Genomic DNA, 18,447 nt, shown 5'->3' with positions numbered 1-18,447 from the left:
GCCTATGAAATGAAACTTTCCACCCACACATAACACAAGATGCCATGGAACTTCCTGTAGTAAAATGTGTAGTGAAAGACCAGGGTTGTAGTTAAGTGCTTCCCAATTAACCAATGGGCTGTTGATTCATTTGCTGGATTTGATTAAGACAAGCTTCATTCAGATAGATGCCACTGTTACTGTACCTCACTTGTCTTTTGGTAATAGTTTCCAAAAATGACCAATGAAGTAGATACAAACTTCCTTACTCACTGCTTATATCATTTCATACACAACACTTTTATTTGAAAAGAATACAAAATAAAAGAATCACCATTAACCTTGTTCTGAAGTTTATTCTATCCTTTTCTTGTAAATTAAAAAAAAATTTCAACATTGAAAGAAGCTGGTGGGGGTGGGGGAGGCAGCGAACAAATCATTGCCTTAGGCCACAATTTTACACAATACAGAGAATGCAAAACCCTGAAAAGCCAACAATCACTAATATTCTAATGCATGTAGGTTATATATTTCAAACAGAAATAAACAAAAAGAATACCTGCTCTCTTATTACATGGCGCTCATCTTACAGCATCCCTACCGTTATCAACTTTTAAGGGTTTACAGCAAGGTGAACATAAATTTGCAACATTGAATTGCTTACACTTGTGGATTTATTTACAGAACATTTTGTAAATGTTAATCACAGTGTTAAGTACAAATGAGTCAAAGAAAGGTCAGTAAGATATGTATTATAATATAATATGTTGTAACTACATGCTCTCCATATGGTAAAAACAGTCGTGGTCACTGGTTTCTCAGCCTTGAGAGCACTTAACTAAGTTAACTCTTAGTCCCAGCAGAATCTTCACAGGATTGCCTCTGATACTCACTGAGATTTTCCTCACACAAGGAGCAAATTGCACAATACACATTACAGACTAGTTTTTCTCACTTTCATAAAAGATGTAATTAGCAAATGTGTGTGAAAACTCCAAATTTTGTTGATACACAAACCGTTTGAGCTGTATTAATAATTTATTGCATCAAAACCATCCCAATTAACCTTTAAATCACTGCAATCCCTTTCAGCAGGCTCCCTCCAAAAAGTAAAGAATTTTGCATCTGAAGAAGCAACACCACACCATGGGACTATAAAGTACTTCCATACAATCCATCCTGCAACTTACTGATAATATGGCCTATATCGTGTCTGATCAGGGTGATGTGGCCCAGGCAGTGGAGCCTGTGGAGGTGGGACTTGAATCCTCGGTGGAGGGGGGCCTCTGGGAGCAGGCCAAACTCCAATACCTGGACTATGCCCTCCAGGCTGAGTAAATGGAGGACTAAGAGTTCCTTGGTCTTCTGTATACTGCGGCATTGAGGAGGCAGAGTAATGGTGGGGAGGTGGAGGGGTGTTGACAGGAGGACCAGTGTGCTGTGGAGGGGGTGGCCCATGGGGAGGATGGTTCATATATGGTGGCATTTGAGCCAAGATGTGTCCTGGCGGTGGGTTGATTGGTGGTGGAGCTGCTGACAGAGGTGGAGGCGGAGCCTGGTTGTACACCATATGAGGGTTGCCAGCTGCCTGTGCTGGGTGCTGCATGGGGTGGTTTATTGGTGGGGGTGGGGGAGGAGGTGGAGCATAGTGCTGTTGTGGAGGCAGCATATGGTGTGGGTGAGATACCACTGGATTGTTCTGGTATTCAGGATGATGATGAGGTGCAGCAGTTGGGGGTTCGCGACTGCCTGTACTTGAAGAGTCATCCTGAATAGGAACGGTGATCAGGTTGCTGTGTTTCCTTGTTGTCACCGTTGAAATTCGAAAGGTTTCTTGACTCACCGACCTCGGTGGTGGAGGAAGAGACATCTCAGAGGGCGGTGGACGAATATCCTCATGTGTCTGGCTGTAGTGATCGTGTGACACATGCTGTAGAGGGGGTGGTGGCATCAAGATGGCATGTTGCTTAGGAGGCAGATGCGAAATATGGTGCTTGTCTTGTGGCATCAGAAAACGCTCAGCAATTTCTGCTGGAGGTGCCATTGCAGGATGGATTGGTTCTGGCTGTGACCTAATGACAGCCTTACCAGTTCTCATGTGCCGGTGGTTGATGTGAGCCTGCAAGTCTCTCTGAGAAAGGTAGGTCCGTTTGCAGCCTTGGACAATGCTACACATGAAGAGTGAGCCTCGCAAGCACTGCTCAATGCGCTGAACTGGGTCACTACACCTAAAGAATAAAAAGGAAATAGGTTTTGTCAGTCCCTATATTATTATGCTTCATTTCAAAAACCCAAACCATTTGTGCTATTAATCATTTGTGCCATAATGAAACATGTTATGTAAACAACGGATATTTAATCAGCCAGAGAGAGCCTGAGAAGCCAGTGTTGCTTGCTGAAAATTTCTCTTTCATTCTCTTTAAATGGGGGCATTCCTTTAAACTAAGAGCTGGAAATTAAGAATTTAAATTGCTCAAGTATAGCATGAAGTGAATTAATAAGAGTATTAGAACAAAGTGAGTTCAAAGGCATTAATAGTTTAAACAAAGTATTAACTAGATTCGAAAAGAGGGAATAGAATCTTTTTTCAATCATGGATGAGACCTACTGTTTGCAATTTCTGCACCATTTGGAAACTTCAGGAGGTTTCATGTGCCTTGGGAAACCACGTGTATAGAAAGTGCAAATGAGATCATGTCACTAACGACTGAGAGATTCTGCAACAGTCATTGTGAGTCCTGCCTGGTGTCAAGGTAAAGGACATCACAGAGAGGTTATAAAGTATTCTTCAGGAGGAAACAGCGAGTCAGAACTTGTGGTAGAAAGTGGGTACCAACGACAGAGAGAGCAGTGTTTGAGGTCCTTCAGTCAGCCTTTCAGGAGCTGGGGAGGAAGTGTAACAAGTAGAACCTTGAAGGTAGTAATCTCTGAATTACTCCCAGGGTCTCACTGACGAGAGTGAGGGAGGATAGGAAGGATCAATGTGCGGCTTGATAGTGTAAGAAGGAGGGCTTCAGACTCTTGAGACGCTGGGTCCAGTTCTGGGGCAGGAGACACCTCTTCAAAAGGGTTGGGTTGCACCTCAACAGAACAATGTCCTTTTGGGAAGGTTTATTTAGTGTGGTTGGGGAGGGCTTAAACTAAATTGGCAGGGGAATGGGAACCAGCCCATAGAAGTATTAAAGAGGAGTAAGGTGCATAAAGTGAGGGTGTTGGGCAGTACTAGAGAAGGTACCAACAGACTAAGAAGGACTATGAGACATTCAAAGTCAAGTTTAGAATGCAAGTAGGTAAATGCATGAAGCGTGGTGAATGCACAAATAGCTGTGTGGGAATATGATGTAGGGGTGATAAAGGAAGTGCGACTTAAAAATGGTGAGGACTGGGTGCTTAGTATTCAGGGATACAAAATCTCAGAAAAGTTAGGGAAGGAAAGAAGATTGGTTGGGCAACAGTACTGATTAAGGAAGACATGGTAGTGTTGGAAAGAGAAGATGGCCTGGAGAGGGCTATGTGATTAGAACTGAAGCAAAAAAAGGGTGATCATACACCTATAGACCTCAAAATAGAGCGAGAGATAGAGGAACAAATCTGCAGGGAAATCACAGAGGTGTACAAGAACTACAGGCTAATGTTGTTGGGGGGGGGCTTTAATTACCCATATATCGACTGGGATAATGTTAGAGTAAAAGGCAAAGAGTGGGACAGGTGGGGGGCAGTTTCAGTAGTGTGTTCAGGAAGACTTCCTTGACCAGTATATGTTCTCAGCCCACCTAAGGAAGGAGGCATTGCTGAATCTGCATGCTGGGAAATGAGGTGGGCCGAGTGGACCAAGTGCCTGTGGAGGAACACTTGAGTAAGAGTTCACGGGATGTAGGCTTTGCTGGCTGGGCCAGCATTTATTGCCCATCCCGAGCTGCCCTTGAGAAGGTTATCAGAAGGTTAATGTCAATGTGATGAGAAAGAACTAGCAAAGGTAAAATGTAAGCATAGACTGACAAAGAATGGTAATGGAACAATGGGTAATCTCGATGGAGATGTTTCAGTTACAAGGTATTCCAAAAAGAGCACAACGTAGGTGAATCAAAGTCAGGACTCCTTGGATGATAAGGGAGAAATGGCAGATGCATGTCAGGTAAATTATTCAAGCAAAAACTAGGCCAAATACCATAAGTTCAGAGGGTAAGTGAAGAAAATAAGATTGGCAAAGAGAGAGCAGGAGAATAAGAGAGAACAGGAGAATAATAGCAGTTAAAAGGGAACTCTTTGGTAAGCGGATAGTAAGAGGTGGGGTAGGGTCTATTAGGGACAAGGAATTTCATAAGTTCTCAGAAGTGTAGGTTAAGGCTAGATTTTTTTATTTTCTTTCATGGGATACAAGCATTGCTGGCAAGCCCTGCATTTGTTGCCCATCCCTAATTGCCCTCAAGATGGTGATGGTGAGCCACCATCTTGAACTGCTACAATTCATCTGGTGCATGTATACTCACAGTGCTGTTAGGAAGGGAGTTCCAGTCTTTTGACCCAGTAAGAGCGAATATAGTTCCAAGTTAAGATGGTTTATGACTAGGGGAGCTTTGCAGGTGGAAGTGTTGCCATGTGCCTGCAGCCTTTACCCTTCTAGATTGTAGAGGTCGCAAATATAGATGATGCTGTCGTAGGAGGCTTGCTGAGTTGCTGCAGTGCATCTATAGATGGTACACACCACTGCCACTGTGTGCTGGTGGTGGAGATAGTGTTTAAATTGGTGGATAGGTATCTATCAAGCAGGTTGCTTTGTCCATTTTGAGTGACATTGGAGCTCCACACATGTATTCCTTCACACATGTTGTGGGCAGGGTTTGAGGAGTCAGGTGGTGAGTTACTCACCACAGAATTCCCAGCCTCTGACTCGCTCTTCCAGCCACAATATTTATATGGCTGTTTCAGTTATAGTTCTGGTCAATATCAAGGAGAGATGGTTAGATTCTCTCTTGTTGAACATGTGACTGTCTGGGCACTTGTGTAGTGTGAATGTTATCTGTCACTTATCCTGATTTCTCCCAATTTAAACTGTGCAGACCGCTCATGATATTAAATATGTCTATTAGATCTACCCCAACTTTCCAAGGAAACAGTCTAAACGTCTCCAACTTATTTACAAACTGAAGGTCCCCATCCCTGGAATCATTGTCATGAATCCTTCTGCATCCTCTCACATCCTTCCTAAAATGTGGTGTCCAGAACTGGACGAAATACTGCATTTGAGGCCAAATCAGTAGACTATACAAGTCTGACAGAGCTTCATGCTTTTGTACTCTATGCTCTTAGTGATAAAGCCTAGGATACTGTTTGCTTTATTAACCGGTTTCTCAACCCGTCCTGCCACCTTCAATGATTTATGCACATATAATCTTGTGCTCCTTCACTCCCTTTAGAGTTGAATCCTTTATTTTTTATTATCTCTCTGCGTTCTTTCTACCAAAGTGAATCATTTCACACTGCTCTGCCTTAATTTTCATATTCCACTTGTCTGCCCATTCCACCAACTTGTCTACATCCTTTTGAAGTTCTACACTGTCCTCTTCACCGTTCACAATAACTTCCAAGTTTTGTATCATCCACAAATTTTGAAATTGTGACCTGTACACCAAGGTGTGCAGAAAACAGAAAATGCTGGAAAAACTCAGCAGGTCTGACAGCATCTGTGGAGAGAGAAACAAAGTTAATGTTTCGAGTCCATATGACCCTTCTTTAGAGCTAAAGAGAAGTCAAAACGTGATGAAATTTATACTGTTTAAGGGGGGATGGAGCAAGTAAAGCTGGATGGGGGCAAAGGAGAGATCGACTAAGATGTCATGAACAAAAGGACAAAGGGAGTGTTAATGGTAGTGGTAGGGGCTAAAAAAAGGTGCTAGTAGTGGCATAAAGGTAAAAAACAGAATGTGATAATAGCAGAACAAGGGTCAGCACTCTGTGAAAGAACAACATGGAACAAGTAACTGATGGCCCTTCTGGGGGTGGGGTAGGGGAGGTGGCGGTGGTGGGGAAAAAGGGATAAAAAAGGGAGTAAAACAATGAATAAAATGATAAAAATAAGTAGATAAAAAATAACAAATTTTGAAAAAAGGGATTTAAAAAGGGGTGAAGATACAGGATAGAGAGTTCATGGTCTGAACTTGTTGAACTCAATGTTAAATCCGAAAGGCTGTAATGTGCCTAGTCAGGAAATGAAATGCTGTTCCTCCAGTTTGCATTGGGCTTCACTGGAACATTGCAGCAGGCCAATGATGGGGATGTGGGCATGAGAGCAGGAATGGTGTGTTGAAATGGCAAGCAACAGGAAGATCTGGGTTATGCTTGCAGACAGACCAAGGTTAAAATGTTTAGCCTGTAGTTGCTGGCTTACCTTTAGAGCCTTTTTGAACAACATTTGCAATTCTCCCGTCCTCTGGTACCACCTGAGTCTAAGGTATCTGAAAAATTATGGTCATCGTCTCTACAATTTCCACTCTCACTTCCCTTGGATCATCTCATCTGGTCCCGGTACCTTATCAACTTTAATTACAGATAACCTATCCAATATCACCACCTTGTTAATTTTAAACCCATCTAGTGTCCGAATTATCTCATCTTTCACCATGGTCTTTGCATCACCAACTTCTTTGGATGCAAATATTCATTTAAAACAGGATTAGATTGCAGCCCGCCAACAAGTGTTCAAAATAAGTGGAAGTGACAGATTCAGTAAGGGGCAGAAAATGTAGGAGAGAAACAGTCTCTAGTTCAGCCTAATCCCACTTTCTAGCATTTGGTCCACAGCCCTGCAGTTTATGGCACTTCAAGCTATATCCAGGCAACTTTTAAATGAGCTGAGCGTTTCTGCCTCTACTACAGGGGGCAATGGCGTAGAGGTAATGTCACCGAACTAGTAATCTAGAGGCTAAGGGTCTGGGGACATGAGCACGGGTTTAAATTCCATCACAACAGCTAGTGGAAGTTAAATTGAGTCAATCAATCCAGAATAAAAAAGCAAGACTCGGTAATAGTGGCCATGAAACCATTGTCGATTGTCATAAAAACCCATCCGTTTGACTAATGCCTTTTAGGGAAGGAAATCTGCTGTCCTTACCTGGTCTGGCCTACATGTGACTCCAGCCCTCCTCAATGTGGTTGTGCCCTCTGAAATGGCTTAGCAAGTCACACAGTTGTATCAAACCGCTAAAAAGTCTACAAAAAAGTATGGAACCGGAAATGACAAGGGCTGGGTTTCAGCTCTGTCAACCCTGCAAAGTCCTCCTAACCCTGGGGGCTTGTGCCAAAATTGAGACAGCTATCCCGCAGATTAGACAACAACAGCCTGACATAGTCGCATGCATGGAATCATATCTTATATCAGAAAGCATATCATATAATGCCCCAGACACCACCATCACCCTCCCTGGGTATATCCTGTCCCACCAACAGGACAGACCCATCAGAGGTGATGGCATACCAGTGCTGTGGTATACAGTCAGAAGAGAGTTGCCCTGGGAGATCTCAACATTCACTGTGGACTCTGAAGTCTCATGGCATCAGGTCAAACATGGGCAAGGAAACCTCCTGCTGATTACTACGTACTGTCCTCCCTCAACTGATGAATCAGTACTCCTCCACGTTGAACACCATTTGGAGGGAGCACTGAGGGTGGCAAGGGCGTAGAATGTATTCTGGATGGGGGACTTCATTGTCCATTACCAAGAGTGGCTCGGTAGCACCACTACTAACTGAGCTGGCCGAGTCCTAAAGAACATAGCTGTGAGACTGGGTCTGCAGCAAGTGGTCAGGGAACCAACAGGAGGAAAATTGTACTTGACTTTGTCCTTGCCAATCTATCTGTCACAGGTGTATCTGTCCATGACAGTATTTGTAGAAGTGATCACCGCACAGTCCTTATGGATGAATTCCCATCTTTATATTGAGGAGCCCCTCCATTGTGTTGTGTGGCATGACCATCGTGCTAAGTGGGATAGATTTTGAACAGACCCAGCAACTCAAAATTGGCCATGCATAAGGTGCAGTGGGGCATCAGCAGAATTGTATACAGCCACAATCTGTAACCTCATGACCCAGCATAAACCACACCTCCCCCCACTCTACCACGACCATCAAACAAGGGGTCAACTCTGGTTTAATGAAGAGTGCAGGAAGGCATGCCAGGAGCAGCACCAGGAATTCCTAAAGATGGGGTGTCAACCTGCTGAAGCTACAACACAGGACTACTTGCATGACAAACAGCGGAAGCAATATGCGATTAACAGCTAAGTGATCCCACAGCTGACGGATCAGGTCTAATGTCTGCAGTTCTGCCACATTCATGTGAATGGTGTTGGGCAATTAAGCAAATAACTGGAAGCGGCGCTCCACAAAATTGGCCGGAAGTCTGGAGTATAATGTCGGAAAATGTGAAGTTGTTCATTTTAGCAGAAAGAATAAAAAAGCAGAGCATTGCTTAAATGGAGAAAGTCTGCAGAATTCTGAGGTGCAGAGGGACCTAGGTGTTCCAGCGCATGAGTCACAAAAAGTTAGTATGCAGGTACAGCAAGTAATCAAAAAAGCTAATGAAATGCTATCCTTTATTGAGGGGAATTGAACATAAAAGTAAGGATGTTATACTTCAGTTATACAGGGCATTGGTGAGACCACATCTCGCATACTTTGTGCAATTTTGGCCTCCTTATTTAAGGAAGGACGTAAATGCATTGGAGGCGGTTCAAAGGAAGTTTACTAGATTGATACCTGGAATGAGCAGGTTATCTTATGAGGAAAGGTTGGACAGGCTGGGCTTGTTTCCACTGGAGTTTAGAAGAGTGAGGGGTGATTTGATTGAAGTATATAAGATCCTGAAAGGTCATGACAAGGTGGACGTGGAAAGAATGTTTGCTCTTGTGGGTGACTCCAGAACTGGGGGGCGGGGGGGGTGGGCGGCATTGTTCTAGAATTAGGGGTTGCCCTTTTAGAACAGAGACGAGGAGAAATTTTTTCTCTGACAGGCTTGTCCGACTTTGGAACTCTCTGCCTCAGAAGGCAGTGGAGCGGGGTCACTGAATATTTTAAGGCAGGAGTAGATAGATTCCCTGTTAGACAAGGGAATCAATGGTTATCGGGGGTAGATGGGAATGTGGAATTCGAAATACAAACAAATCAGCCATGATCAGCGCAGGCTTGTGGGGCCTAATGACCTACTTATGCTCCTATTTCATATGTTCGCATATCCCCAATGATGGGAGAGCCTAGCACATCAGTGCAAAAGACAAGGCAGAGGCATTTCAACAATCTTCAGCCAGAAGTGCCAAGTGGATAAGACCATAAGACATAGGAGCAGAAATTAGGCCATTTGGCCCATCGAGTCTGCTCCGCCATTCAATCATGGCTGATAAGTTTCTCAACCCCATTCTCCCGCCTTCTCCCCATAACCTTTGATCCCCTTACCAATCAAGAACCTATCTACCTCGGTCTTAAATACACTCAGTGACCTGGCCTCCACATCCTTCTGTGGCAATGAATTCCATAGATTCACCAATCTCTGGCTAAAGAAGTTGCTCCTCAACTCTGTTCTAAAAGGTCTTCCCTTTACTCTGAGGCTGTGCCCTCGGGTCCTAGTCTCTCCTACTAATGGAAACATCTTCCCCATGTCCACTCTATCCAGGCCTTTCAGTATTCTGTAAGTTTCAATCAGTTCCCCCCTCATCCTTCTAAACTCCATCGAGTATAGACCCAGAGTCCTCAAACGTTCCTCATATGTTAAGACTTTCATTCCTGGGACCGTTCTCGTGAACCTCCTCTGGACCCTCTCCAGGGCCAACACATCCTTCCTGAGATATGGGGCCCAAAATTGCTCACAGTATTCTAAATGTGGTCTGACCAGAGCCTTATAAAGCCTCAGCAGCACACCCCTGCTTTTATATTCTAGTCCTCTTGAAATAAATGCCAACATTGCATTTGCCTTCCTAACTACTGACTCAACCTGCAAGTTAGCCTTAAGAGAATCCTGGACTAGGACTCCCAAGTCCCTTTGCACTCCAGACTTTTGAATTCTCTCCCCATTTAGAAAGTGGTCTATGCCTCTGTTCTTCCTCCCAAAGTGCATGACCTCGCACCTCCCCACGTTGTATTCCATCTGCCACTTCTTTGCCCATTCTCCTAAACTGTCCAAATCCTTCTGCAGCCTCCCCGCCTCTCAATACTACCTGTCCCTTCACCTATCTTTGTATCATCAGCAAACTTAGCCAGGATGCCCTCAGTTCCTTCACCCAGATCATTAATGTATAAAGTGAAAAGTTGTGGTCCCAACACTGACCCTTGCGGAACTCCACTTGTCACCGGCTGCCATCCTGAGAAGGACCCCCTTATCCCCACTCTCTGCCTCCTGCCAGATATCCATGCTAGTACCTTGCCTCTAACACCATGGGCTCTTATCTTGCTGAGCAGCCTCCTCAATTCAGATCATGGGATATCAAGGCACTAGTTACTGCAAAGGATATGGACTCTGACAACACTCCAGCAATAGTCCTGAACACTGCACCCTTAGCCAAGCTGTTCCAGTACAGCTACAACACTGGCATCTACCCAGCTATATGGAAAATTGCCTAGGAATGTCCTGTCCATAAAAAGCAAGACAAATGCAACCTGGCCAATTACTGCCATGAATGGAATGATGGAAGGTATTGATGACAGTGCTATCAAGTGGCACTTATTCAGAAATGACCTGCTCACTGACGCTCAGTTCAAGTTCCACCAGGGCCACTCAGCTCCTGACATTACAATCCAAACATGGACAAAAGAGCTGAACTCCCGAGGTGAGGTCAGAGTGACTGACCTTGACATCAAGGCCACATTGTGCCAAGTGTGGCATCAAGGAGCCCTAGCAAAACTGGAGTCAGTGGAAATCAGGGAGAAAACTCTCCGCTGGTTGGAATCATACCTAGCACAAAGGAAGAAGGTTGTGGTTGTTGGAAGTCAATCATCTAAGTTCCAGGACATTGCTGCAAGAGTTCTTTTGGGTAGTGACCTAGGCCCAACCATTTTCAGCTGCTTCATCAATGACCTTCCTTCCATCCAAAGATCAGAATTTGGGATATTTGCTGATGATTGCACAATGTTCAGCATCATTCGCGACTCCTCAGATACTGACAGATACATGTGCAGCAAGAACTGGACAACATTCAGGCTTGGACTGATAAGTGGCAAGTAACATTCGCACCAGATACTACCATCCAGGACAAAGCGTCCCCCTTGAATGGCATCCCATCCACTACCTCCAACATCTACTCCCTGCACCACTGATGCACAAGGCAGTCTAAGGTCCCTCACTCCCTTTACACCTCTCAGTATCCTCCCAATTATTGTGTATTACCTTGCCTTGTTTGACCTCCCCAAATGCACTCCCCACCAGACCAGTCCATTGATATCTTCCTTCAGTCATGTGAACATACATATGAAAATACGAAATAGGAACAGAAATAGGCCATTTGGCCCCTTGAGCTTGCTCCGCCATTCAATAAGATAATGGCTGATCTGTTTGTGTTATGAATTCCACATTCCTATTTATCCCCGATAACCTTTGATTCCCTTGTACCATCTACAAGATGCAGTGCAGCAACTCAAGGCTCCTTCGACAGGACTTTCCAACCCTGCAGCCTCTACCACCTAAAAGTACAAGGGTAGTAGATGCATGGGGACACCACCACTTGCAAGTTCTCCAACAAGGCAAAGAGCATCCTGACTTGAACTATTTTGCAGTTCTTTCACTGTTGCTGAGTCAAAATCTCAGAACTCCTTCCCAAACATTGTTCTGGGTATGCCAGAATGGGATATCACATGGACACATTCTGGGTATCACATGGACTGCAGCGGTTCAGGAAGGCAGCTCAAGGGCAATTAGGGATGGGCAATAAAATTCTGGCTGAGCCAGTGGCGCCCACATCTCGTGAAAGAATATAAAAAAGCTACCCTTTCAGGCAGTGAGTTTCAGATCCCTGCAACCGTTTGGGTGAAAAAATTGTCATCTCTAATCCTACCAATCACTTTAAATCTTTGCCCCCGGATCACTGACCTTGCTGCCCTTCCCATCCACTCTATCCAGGCCCCTCACAATTTTGAACATCTCAATCCTCTCCCCTTCTTCTGTTCCTAGGAGAACAACCCCAACCTATCTAATCTTTCCTCAGCTGTGATTTTCTAGCACTGGCAACATCCACGTCAATTCCCTCTGTCCCTCTCTAGCGCAATTACATGCTTTCTGAAATGAGCTGTCCAGAGCTGCACACAGTACTCAAGTTGTGGCCTAACTCATATTTGATATAGTTCCAGCATAAACTTCCTGCTCTTATATTCTCTGCTTCAGCTAATAAATGAAAGGATTCCATATGCCTTCTTAACTACCTTTTCAATATGCCCTGTTAATTAGTCCTGTTCAGCAATCTGTGGGCAGTCAGTCCAAAGTCTCTCACTTTCTCTACACCTCTCAGTATCCTTCCATTTATTGTGCATTCTCCTGCTTTGTCTGACCTCCCCAAATGCATCACCTAATATTTCCATGCTTACATTTGCCAATTTTCTGTCCACTTGACCAGTCCAATGATATCTTCCTGCAGCCATACGACCATACAAATGAAATAGGAGCAGAATTAGGCCATTTGGCTCCTTGAGCCTGCTCCATCGTTCAATAAGATCATGGCTGATCTGTTTGTGTTTCAAATTCTACATTCCCATCTACCTCTGATAACCTTTGATTCCCTTGTCTAACAAGAATCTATCTACCTCTGCCTTAAAAATATCCAATGATCCCACCTCCACCCACTTCTGAGGCAGAGAATTCCAAAGTCGCACAAATCTCAGAGAAATAAATTCTCATCTCTGTCCAAAAAGGACAATCCCTAATTTTAAAGCAGTGCCCCCATATTCTGGGCTCCATCCACCAGAAGAAATATCCTTTCCACACCCACCTTGTCAAGGCCATTCAGGATCTTATAAACTTCAATCAAATCACCCCTCACTCTTCTAAACTCGAGTGGGAACAAGCCCAGTCCATCTAACTTATTCTCACAAGACAATCTGCTCACTCCAAGTGTCAATCTTGTAAACCTCCTCTGAACAGCCTCCAACGCATTTACATCCTTCCTTAAATGAGGAGAAAAAAACTGTAAACAATATTGCAGGTGTGGTCTCACCAATGCCCTGTATCACTCAAGCATAACATCCTTACTTTTATGTTTAATTCCTCTCGTAATAAAGGATAGCATTCCATTTGCCTCTTAGTTACTTGTTGTACCTGCATACTAACTTTTTGTGACTCATGCACTAGAACATCTAAGTCTCACTGCACCTCATAATTTTGCAGCCTTTCTCTGTTCAAGTAATACTCTGCTTTTTTATTCTACAGCTATCTTCCTCGCTACCAGTTATGTCATCAATTTTTGTGTCATCTGCAAACGTCTTGATCATTTCCTCTACATTTACGTCAAAATCATTAACATCTACCACTAAAAGCAGGGACCTAGTACTCAGCCTGTGAAACGCCACAGGAAACAGCCTTCCAGTCACAAAAACATCCATCAATAATTACTGTTTCCTGCCACTGAGTTAATTTGTACCCAGCTTGCTACATTCCCCTGGATCTATGGGCTTTTGCTTTTTCAATCAGACTGTCATGTGTACCTTGTCAAATGCCTTGCTAAAATCCATGTAGACCACATCATCAGTCCTTGTTACCTCTTTAAAAAATTAAATGAAATTAGTCAGACATGACCTTCCCTTACCAAATCCATGCTGACTGTCTTTGATTAATCTATGCCTTTCTAAGTGACAGTTTAGTCTGTCCCTTGCGATTAGTTCTAATAATTCCTTGCTACTGAGGTCGCACTAACTGGCCTGTAATTATTCGGTCTATCCCTCATTCCCTTTTAAACAAAGGTTCAATATTAGCAGACCTCCAATTCTCCAACACCACACATGAGGATTGGAAAATGATGGTCAGACCTGGGTTATTTCCTCCCTGCTTTATTTTAACATTTCATCCAGCCCTGATGATTTATCCACTTTCAAGGAAGCAAATCTCCCTAATACTTCCTCTCTCCCTATGTTTATCACATCCAAAACTTCACACTCCTCAATTACTATGCCTGCATTGTCTCCTCTTTCATGAAGATAGATGCAAATTATTCATTAAGAACCATACCCACATTCTCCACCTCCAAACGTTACCTTTCATTATTTTATGGGCCTTACTTGCTTTTAATGTATCGGTCAAACATTTTTAGGTTCTCCTTGATTTTGCTTGCCAATATTCTTTCATGCCCTCCCTTTGCATACCTAATTTCCTTTTTGATTTCACCTCTCCACTTTCTATACTCCTCTTGACTTTCTGTAGTACTGAGTTCTCAGTGTCTAACATAAGCTTTCCATTTCTACCTTATCTTGTCTTGCAAGCTCCTTGACATCCAGGGGGCTCTGGATTTGGCCACCCCACACTTTTTCTTTGTGGGAACATGTTTACTCTGAACCCCTTAAATCTCCCCTTTCAATGCTTCCCACTGCTCTGACACTGATTTACCTTCAAGTAGATGTTTGCAGTCCACATTTGCTAAATCATTCCTCAGCTTTGTAAAATTGGTCCTTTCCCAATCTAGAACTTTTAGCTCTTGTTCTATCTTTATCCTTTTCACTCTGGGATTTTTTTTACTCTGAATTGCTCCTTGTCCTTTTCCATAGCCAAGCTAACTTTAATAATACAATGATCACATTCTCCTAATGATACTTGGTCCACTTGGCCCACCTCATTCCCAAGAACCAGGTGTAGCAATGTCTCCTTTCTCACTGGACTCAAAACATAATGCTTTTGAAAATTCTCTTGAACACACTCAAGGAAATATGAACAAAAAATTGCTGCAAATACTCAGCAGCTCAGTCAGCATTTATGGAAACACAGGTCATCAGGCATCTTGACCTGAAATGTTAACTCTGTTTCTCTCTACAGATGTTTTGTGACCTGAGTATTTCCAGCATCTTTTTGTTATTTATATCTCCAGCATCCACAGTATATTGGTTTTGTATTTTCTTACACTCCAGGAACTCTTGTCCCTCTCTGCCCTTTACTACTCTGCCATCTACCATCTAGCAAGCAACAGCTCAGAACCAGAGCCCTCTTCAGGTTTAAATGCCTGGCCCCATCTACACTGTTTCTATTGGAACTTCTGTACCAATGACTACAAGACAAATTCATCTCTATGTGTCTATCCCATTGTGGAAGTCATCTCTACTGGAAAAGTGAATTATCCAGCATTAGTTTTCAACCTGTCGACCCTGATGAACTACACCATTGGACTTTTGATTCTGCACTCTGGACTCATGTGAAACAATAATTCTTATTTTCTCTGAAGTCTTTGCCCTGTACCTCTTGATTTTTTTAAATCCCTTTTTCACTGTATAAATACATAAAGGGGGAAATGGTGTGAACCCCCTTCCTGGATTTTGAACATGTATAAAATAAACTAACCCTTTAAGTTTATCCTAGCTCGAGTTTGCTGTGGAGTTATTAATAGAAAACTGGATCATGCCAAAACTGAGGGGTAGGGAAATAAACCACCTCTTACAAAGGGGGAAATCAAAATCAAAATACCTCAGTTTTCAGACAGGTGGCAAGAGGGAAAATCAGGCCTGTTTTAAATTAAACACCCTCATATTCGTAACAACTAAGAGGACAACATATCCATAACAACTAAGAGTGGAGATGGTATAGGTAATGGATAATATACTGAAAAGACTAGTTATGCTTAGAGTGGATCAGTCACCTGGTCTGAATGGCTTGAGGCTGCTAAAGTAAATGGAAGTAGAGATAGTGGAAGGACTTGCTATTATTTTCCAATGGGGGGAGGTGCCAGAGGATTGGAAAGTGGCAACTGTGACACCCTTATTCCAGACAGGATGCAAGGACATTCCTAGTAATTACAAGGCGAGTTTAACATCAGTGGTAGGTAAAGCTTTAGAAACAATAATCAAGAAAAAACGTCAGCAAGCACCTAGAGAGGTTTGAGTTAATTAGGAAAGTCAGATTGGATTTGTGAAAGGCAGATCATGCTTGACAAAACTAATTGAATTTTTTGTAGAAATAACAGAAAGGTTGATTAAAGGAATGCAACGGATGGTACCAATGTCGATTTTAATAAAAAAATTGACAGAAGTACCAGATAAAAGGCTGGTTAAACAAATTGAGGCTCATGGAATAGGAGGGACACTGTTAGCTTGGAGAAAAAGTTGTCATAGCCAGTACAATCATGAATTTTAATTTTAATTTTCTTAAACTGACAACAGTTTTTGAGATGGTTGACAACATATAATGTGACTTTGGCAGTATCGATTCCAAACAGAACTAAAACCCAAGCAAACACCTCATTAAAATATGAACAATTTCAGCCACTTGTGAAACTCTCAAATTCTTTTAAGGATGAGCTGTAAATAGAGCAAGACGATCACGTATCAGCCAACTCATCGTTGTGGGACACAGAGCCATCAAAATTCAATGTTTTTTTCATGAGAGGCATTCAAAGGGTAATTTGAATTGAATGGGTCACCCAATTATGACCTTGGCAGTTTCAAAAGCTCTCAACGTGTGAAAGGCTAAAACTCAGGGTGTGAAAAAAAACCACAACCTTTTTATGGAAGGACACTGAAATGGTCGCATGGTTTAAGGTATGTTTGTTCCTTTGAAAAATAAAAGCGGAAACTGTTCGGATCACAGATATTAGCTGAAAAGCAATCAAACCAACTGCAAGACCACACAGCTGAGGTAAAACAGCTATACCTTTGTTAGGGGGGGAATATAGGAGTATAGTAAGAACTATTGTAAGGGAATGATACGGTTTGAATCTCCAAACAGCCAGTGTCTGCAAGTACATAAACAGTTAAAAAACCACCATATGAACCTTGTACACCCTCAGGGCCTGTGATCATCAGCAAGGTCCTGGGAGCCAGGCTGGACATAGAAGAATAAGATTGATTAGGTGTCCTAGGAGTCAGACTGAAGACTTTGGCTGGAAAATAACTAAGATTGAGCCTGTTTTCAGCAGAGAGGGAAAAAACAGATGGTCCTAGTTTCGATAGGAGTGAAGGTACGATGCATGTACCTGTTACCAGAGATGTCTGTTTAATGTAAACCTATATGTTGACGAGACTGGAATCTGAAAAATGTTTTTGTACATGACCAGTAATGCATAAATATGCTGAGCACTTGTAATTTAGCAGAGTGCTATCTCAAGCTGCTTGAGATGGGTCTCTCCTTGCAATTGCTCGAATAAACAATCGTAACCTGTACCTGAGCCTCCTGTGGTCCGTTTGTCAAAGTTACCACAACAGTTTGGCGTAGTCAGCAGGATGCTCAGGTTGGATCCTCGGGGCAGCTCTGCAAAGTGGGTGAGTATATTTTATTTACCACCCGTAGTTAGTGCAGTAAGCATACCCGAGAACAGACCAGTCGAGTACCAAAATAATCAGGAGGAGGAATCAGGACAGTAGACAGGGGGCACTGGGGTAGGAAGCTGAGCCACGCAGGTGGGCTAGCGGTGCCAAAGCCGCACAGGGAGGCCGGACCACTACCTAAGATAGGAGGCAGAGCCGTGCTGGGGGGAGCTACCGTTTGAAGTAACCATAGCCGAAGCCACGCAGGGAAGCCAGACCCCAGTTAGGAGGAGGCGGAGCCATGCTGGCAGGCTACGATTTAAAATAACCATAGCCAAAGCCACACAGGAAGACCAGACCCCAGTGAAAATAAGTAGACCGCATGTACCGCAAGTAACTAAGTTGTTAGGGCCGTGCAAACAAACCACACAGAGACAGATGGGAATATAAGAACAGAATGCCGTCAGGAAAACAGGAAAGTGCTATGGAACGTGACTGGGGAATTGCCGACTCCATCACGAGGTTCATAGTGGAACAGTAGTCAAGATTAATCACGAAAATGCAGAAGGAGGGGTAGAATCCGCAGGGAATCCCCGGAGAACAAAAACAGTGGTGGGTAGAACAGAAAAAGGATAAGGAAAAAAAAGGAGTGACAGTTATTATTACCTTGTATTTGCAGTTGTGTAGGCAGGTTAATATTAAGGTCCAGTCGATTAGAGGGGGAGAGACAAAGACAGATCAGATCAGTGGCGGCAGTTTGTTGTGATACTGACCAGAAGGAGGAAAGCTCCGAAGGTGAAGCCAATGACAAAATTGGGATGAAACCGCCCTCATACAACACTGTACCAACTGCCCCACCGTACTCGTCAAATCCCCTGGCCCCTATGGCAGTAACTGTTAGGAAAAGTAAAGTCAATAAAGGCGGATTAAAAGCCAAAGGGAGAAATAGGGGAGCTGAGGAATGGGAAGAGGATGAGGCAGTGGAGAAAGTTAAACACGTACCATTCAGCCTGGGGGAGAAGCAGGTTTTGCTGAAAGAACTGCCGAGACTTAAAC

At 43.4% G+C, this 18,447-nt stretch overlaps 1 protein-coding gene across 2 annotated transcripts in view; it reads right to left on the bottom strand.

The window, feature by feature from the left end:
• Positions 1–260: 260 nt before the first annotated feature.
• The window catches only part of cbll1 (Cbl proto-oncogene-like 1, E3 ubiquitin protein ligase), a 230,182-nt gene continuing 211,995 nt past the window's right edge, over positions 261–18,447 (bottom strand). For both annotated transcript variants that reach the window (XM_041201851.1, XM_041201852.1), the window contains exon 6: positions 261–2,207. In XM_041201851.1, the coding sequence (XP_041057785.1) occupies positions 1,166–2,207 (1,042 nt within the window). In that variant the 3' untranslated portion in view covers positions 261–1,165. The remainder of the gene's footprint in view (positions 2,208–18,447) is intronic.

Source organism: Carcharodon carcharias, chromosome 13 (assembly GCF_017639515.1).
Source record: "Carcharodon carcharias isolate sCarCar2 chromosome 13, sCarCar2.pri, whole genome shotgun sequence".
NCBI classification, from domain to species: Eukaryota; Metazoa; Chordata; class Chondrichthyes; order Lamniformes; family Lamnidae; genus Carcharodon; species Carcharodon carcharias.
Note: the sequence above shows the minus strand (reverse complement) of the source record. Positions and strands in the feature narration are given on the sequence as shown.